The sequence below is a fragment of the Trypanosoma conorhini genome (genome assembly GCF_003719485.1).
Source record: "Trypanosoma conorhini strain 025E chromosome Unknown Tco_14.4_contig_00909, whole genome shotgun sequence".
Taxonomy (NCBI): Eukaryota; Euglenozoa; class Kinetoplastea; order Trypanosomatida; family Trypanosomatidae; genus Trypanosoma; species Trypanosoma conorhini.
The window spans coordinates 1-5495 of NW_021705007.1; the positions used below are offsets into that span (position 1 = coordinate 1).

The 5495-nt window shown below is 41.8% G+C and overlaps 2 protein-coding genes across 2 annotated transcripts, besides 2 other annotated features; both read right to left on the minus strand.

Annotated features, from left to right (window-relative positions):
- Window position 1: 1 nt before the first annotated feature.
- On the minus strand, window positions 2-439 carry Tco025E_08906 (cleft lip and palate transmembrane 1 family protein; the record flags this gene model as incomplete). The annotated part of the gene is made up of 1 exon (XM_029375737.1): window positions 2-439. One exon carries the CDS (start codon window positions 437-439, stop codon window positions 2-4), a length of 438 nt encoding a protein of 145 aa, XP_029224136.1.
- A 258-nt stretch (window positions 440-697) lies between these two features.
- On the minus strand, window positions 698-2887 carry Tco025E_08907 (uncharacterized protein; the record flags this gene model as incomplete). Its single annotated transcript, XM_029375738.1, has 1 exon — window positions 698-2887. One exon carries the CDS (start codon window positions 2885-2887, stop codon window positions 698-700), a length of 2190 nt encoding a protein of 729 aa, XP_029224137.1.
- Window positions 2888-3007: 120 nt separating this feature from the next.
- Window positions 3008-3045: a microsatellite.
- Window positions 3046-3435: 390 nt separating this feature from the next.
- Window positions 3436-3480: a sequence feature (A-rich).
- Window positions 3481-5495: the final 2015 nt, after the last annotated feature.

Genomic DNA, 5495 nt, shown 5'->3' on the forward strand with positions numbered 1-5495 from the left:
ACTAAGGGAAACTCCTGAACGTATTCCCTTCCACGGGATTGCTTGTTTTAATGGTGAGGCTGACGCTGCGGTTTTCAGCATGGCAGCGGCGCAAATCAACGGTGTATTGTCGTGACACGTCGCGAGTGTTATCATCCAGAATAAGATCTTGAAATATGTCCTCCGCAAATACACCATCATTGCCAGATGTAATAATAATGGAGTACGAGTCGCCTCTTTTGGCAAAGGGAGTGTATTGTAAGCTCATTTGCTTTGCTCCATCATGATCTCCTCCGCTCAACCGTGCTTCGCCACTACTCTTGGCGCGACCGGTGTCTTTAGTGCCGAGAGAAGAGAACATGAGGAGAGCCACTATTCCATAAAGAAGACCTGTCCGCCACATCGAATTCTGGGGAGGATGCTCAGCACCTCCGTTTGCTGGCGTTGGTGGCACAGCCATAGATCTATACTTCTACAGCTCAACTTATCTAGCCACACTTTTTCTTTCGTTGTTTCCTTTTTTTTACATTATTCCGTAAGAAAAAAGAAAAGAAAAACAATGAAATAATATAGGAAATTCGGTAAACAAATATATAAGAAACAAGGCTCTGCGAAGACATTTCGAGTGAGAGGCTTTTTTTTCTCCGTTTTTTTATTCTCATCTTTTCACATACGCAGATGCAGGCACCTAAAGGGAATGGAAAAAGGCACCTCAATGTTAAAAGTACATGTGCTTGAGTGCATCTAAAACATCCACAAAACAGAATATATGGCCAAAAACGGTGACTAAACCAGTACCACTCTGTTTGAGTAGCTGCTCCATAGGGAGAAACCTTCGCCATGTGTCACGCAGTGGCTGATGAAAGTAAGAAAGATCAGTTGAATACCTCAGATACTCGTTTACCGGCAACCTTTGTGCAAATGCCGCCACACAGAGAAGCGAGACAAGTATGAAGGCAATCAAGATGACTGCGCCATCATCTTCGGCGTTTAACTTGGCAGCTGAGAGTTTCGAGCCCCATATCTCAGAAGGGCTGCAATGGCCTTCTTTTCCAGTTATCTTGGCATACCTCCGAGCAATTAAAGTCGGACTTCCATTTTCAGATGGCTCCGATGGAATACACCCGAAGGGGCCCCGCTGTAGGGCCAAAAGACGACTACACACTTCATCCTTCGCACGAAAGAGTACATCCACTTTTACCGGCGTACTAGCGGAGCTTCGCGCAATACTTACAAAAACAACCTCCTGAAGATTTGAAGTTGGTGCAAGATCAAACGTTATGGCACCCTGCTTTTGACGCATGCAGGCAGCCACAGCAAAATCCATCCTACGTTTATACTTGGTACTCACAATGTCAAGCCAAGTGATTGGTTCATCGTCCAAATTTTCCACAAGAGCACGTTCCTCTTTGGACAAGTAATGCGGAGAGGGCTCCGGAACTTCGCGCTCGCCATCCCGACTTAACGTCCCTTTAGTTCCGGTTTTTTCCGTTAGGCTTTTCTTTGCAGTCTCCCTCTTTCCCTTCATGTTTTTCTCTGCATATTGCCGACCCAAGACCACGGTCACTGGAGCATCATGCGGAAGCCATGCGAGCTCACACAAAAATATGGCATGCACGACGATAACCGTGAGACGAAATATGGAAGGCACTCGACACGTAAAAGCAAACAAGTCATCCAATATGATCCCCAATTCCGTAAACAAAAAGCCTTGAAGTCTAATGGTTTTCGCGGGAAGTCGTAGATAATTAAGCGGGATAGAGCATTTTCTCATGGCAAAATTGTCCCACAGATTTGGAGTCATCCGATACAAGTGAGACATAACATATAGGATACCAAACGACAGACGAAAGACAAATTCTAATCCATCTTCTCCAGAATCCTCCGCTTTCCCGCTGAGTCGTTGGGCGACATGAAGCAAGAGAGGTATAGCAACGAACGTCACGGCTTCTCGGTAAAAATCAAAATAAGAATGCTTTACCATTCTTGACATCTCTCGCTCTGCCACAGATATCCTAGTCACAGAGACGCAGTAATAAAACACCTGAAGAATCACCACAACGTTAAAACCGGAAACGTATAAAAACTCATACGTTGTAAACAATCCCATCGTCAAAATCCGGCATACCACTTGAAGATACAAAGCAAAACCTTTTTGATCATCGTCACGCCTCATCCAATTTCCTCGGATCAAGTAATACAACTCTTGAGCTGCATAAAACGCCATGTCGTACAAACGAAAGAACACCAAAGAACGGAGTTGGAAAAGCTCTTCTCTATATTTTTCAGCCAATTCAAATCGTTTACTCCCTCGGGCCAGCAAAACATCATGTGCCTGTTGCACTTTTAGCATCTGAGCACGACAAGAATCACAGTTTGGATTTCGATCAGGATGCCAGCGCTTAACAGCCTCCCGATACGCACGCTTTATCTCATTTGGTTGGGCAGCAGGAGAAATTCCAAGAACTCTATAGTGCACCTCCGCCTCCACATCGATGAGGCATTCCCACAGGGGCCAACTATACCACAAAACTCCCAACACCGTCACTAACGCTACCAACAAACGAAGGAGGAAGCGACCGCTTGCTCCATGCCTGGATCTCCTTTCAAGAAACTCTCGCAAACAGCAGTCTAGCCACTTTGACTCGGCATCAACGTAAGCCAAATGAGCCTCGGCCCCGGCGTCAATATCCACCGGAACAGGACACGACACCGTCTCCACCTCCGATTCTCTTTTCTTTTTTACTAGAAATACCCGATTAACAGCATGCATTCGATCTACGAATGCAGCAAAGCTACTATTTTCCTGTAGCACATTTCTTGCCGTGCTAACTTTCAATGGATTTTCGCCTTTACATCCTCTAAGTGAAGATAAATTGTTGTTTTTAGATGAAACGGTGCTATTCATGCCCCCCTGTATTTCCCCGTTTTGCTTTTGGAAAATAAAACAAAAAAAACTGCAAACACACAAAAAAAAGAACTACTAATTATACTCACAAACAGAGAAACTCTTTCCTCACTCTGGGCGCACACACACACACACACGCAAATACCCAAATAAACACATAATCAGCTTCGCAAAAACATCGCTACAAGATTTCAAAATAAAAAAAAAAATGACAATCTTACTCGCCGCAAAAAGCAAACCTAAAGTAGCAGTAAACACACAAACACTAAAAAAAAAAGACTTCGCAACTTCATCTATTGTCACTCTTTTTATTGGAGGCGTTAAAGGCCCGAGCTCCGAGAAGAAAAAGGTGAAGTGCGTGAAAGCGCGTTCAAAGTTTAAAAACACCAAAAACACCCACGCGCTTTGAATGCACTTAAGCGAAGATAATACCCACTAACAATTCAATTTGAAAAAAAATGCTTCAAGGAATGTATCATATTGGCTTTCGAGAAACTCTCGCAGAGCAGCGTCTATAATTTCCAAAATAATGCCTTCATACGACACTTCAACCAACCAAACAAACAAGAAGCAAATAAATCAAAAACAGCAAAGCTGCATATGATATATTTTGCATCTACCGCTGCCTCGACGACAGCAACAGCGACTCCTGTAAGCAATCAAGAAAACCCATTCTGCTATTTACCTCAAAAGCTGCTGTCGATAGTTGATGAACATTCGTTCTCTCGCAAAATATGGGATGAAAGGCAGTTCCAAAGTCGCACATCTTCATATTTTGGGAGAGGTTAAAAAACAATAATAATACAAAAACATAGCTATGTATTGGTATCCAAGAGCGAAGCTAGTAAATAATAACTATTAAAAAGAAGTATAACACCCCCAATGCAAAGACTGATTTCGCATAATTTACGAATAACAAAGAGCTCCCTAACCACCATACGCACAAATGATAAGTTTCTTCAGTGAGAGAGCTTCCGATGGCCCCATGAAGGTCCAAAGCTCTGGAATGTTATACTCGGGTCTTTCCAAGGTGCCGGAATCAAAAATACAAATGGTTGAAGGGCGTTGACAGAAGTAACAAAGTAAGGCTACTTACTCCATGCATTGGCCCCCAGTAATGATGATTCGTGGACGTAAACCGCCTAAAAGTGACCCAATTCCCCAAACGCACTTATTGACATAAAAAAAACACACGCACCAGCCCAGCCCCAGAAAACCATTACATCGCAAATTCAATTCGCCACTCATGACGGCGCTCATCGAGGATTTCAGATTATGAGCAAAGAAAAAAAACCACCAGCAAAAAAGAGCAGCTCTCTCAAGACACCTCAAAGTTACAAAAGACTATCCCCCGTAGCCATTACCACAAGGCTCAAAAAAAAAACCACTTGAGAAAAAAATCTATTCTTTTAATGTCCAAACCGACTAACGCAAAAAATTCAAAATAATAGAAAGGCGTGCACTTTCTACCTACACAATTTTAAGTTCCACAGCGAGGCCAACCGCAACTGTAACAATTGATGCACCGAAGAATGGCATGTTTTATTTATTAAACACTATTATATTACAAGCTGAGACAAAACAACAGCAATAATGAACAGAATGTTTTCTCATGATATTTTGGAAAATAGAAATAAAATACTGAAAAAGAAGGGAGCCACACAACTATATCTCCCTAAAAAAAAAGAGCACTAGCAAAAAAAATTCCAAAACTCTTCACAACTCATAGGGATCAGAAAAACAGAAAGGAATTCTTTGTAATGAGATGACAAAAAGGCGCAACATAAGCAGGGAAGTAGATATAAAAAAGAAATACTAATAATTAACCACAACAAACTACTCCATCTAAAAAAAAAACAAGACTAACCACCACAATGCAAACAGAATACACACAGTCAGCATACCATTACACAAGCAAAATTGACGGCCAACAAAAAAAAACGGTGACACAATACACATAGCTAGATGCAGCCCAAAATTTGAGAAACGTACACACAATGAATATATATGAGGAAAAAAAACGCCATTAGCAAAACACCCATAAAATTAAGGCAATAACACAAAACCGCCAACAAAAACCACTCGGAGGCTAGCCAATAAGAGAGATACGATAACATAACCCTCGTTGTCGGGACAATTACTTCGAAAAGTACGCAACAGGGGCACGCAGGGTAAAAAGGAAAAAAAATGCAAAAGCCCCACCAGAACCAATTTCACCAAGAGGAGAACAATCTAATGCATCGGAACTACTCATCACAAAAACAACACCAATCGCAAACCATTTTTTCAAGAGGGACAGGATAAAAAGAAAAACAACGAGGATTATAATAACAACAAAGAGGCACCCAAGCGACAAGAACAGCATTACGAGGGCAGAGAGGAGCATGAATGATCCCCAGAAAAACTTTCAATGTTTCTTTTTTTCACATTTCAAATCGCCACATCCCCATATATATTGTAATTAGGAGTGTTAAAGGCACATTTTGGAGGCATCGTTACTACTTTTTTTTTAGAGTGGAATTAGTGCTATCCCTGAAGCTGCCGCAAAACTGAATTTCGAAAATAAAATCTTGTGAGGGACAGATAAAAAATATATAAACAGTGAGGG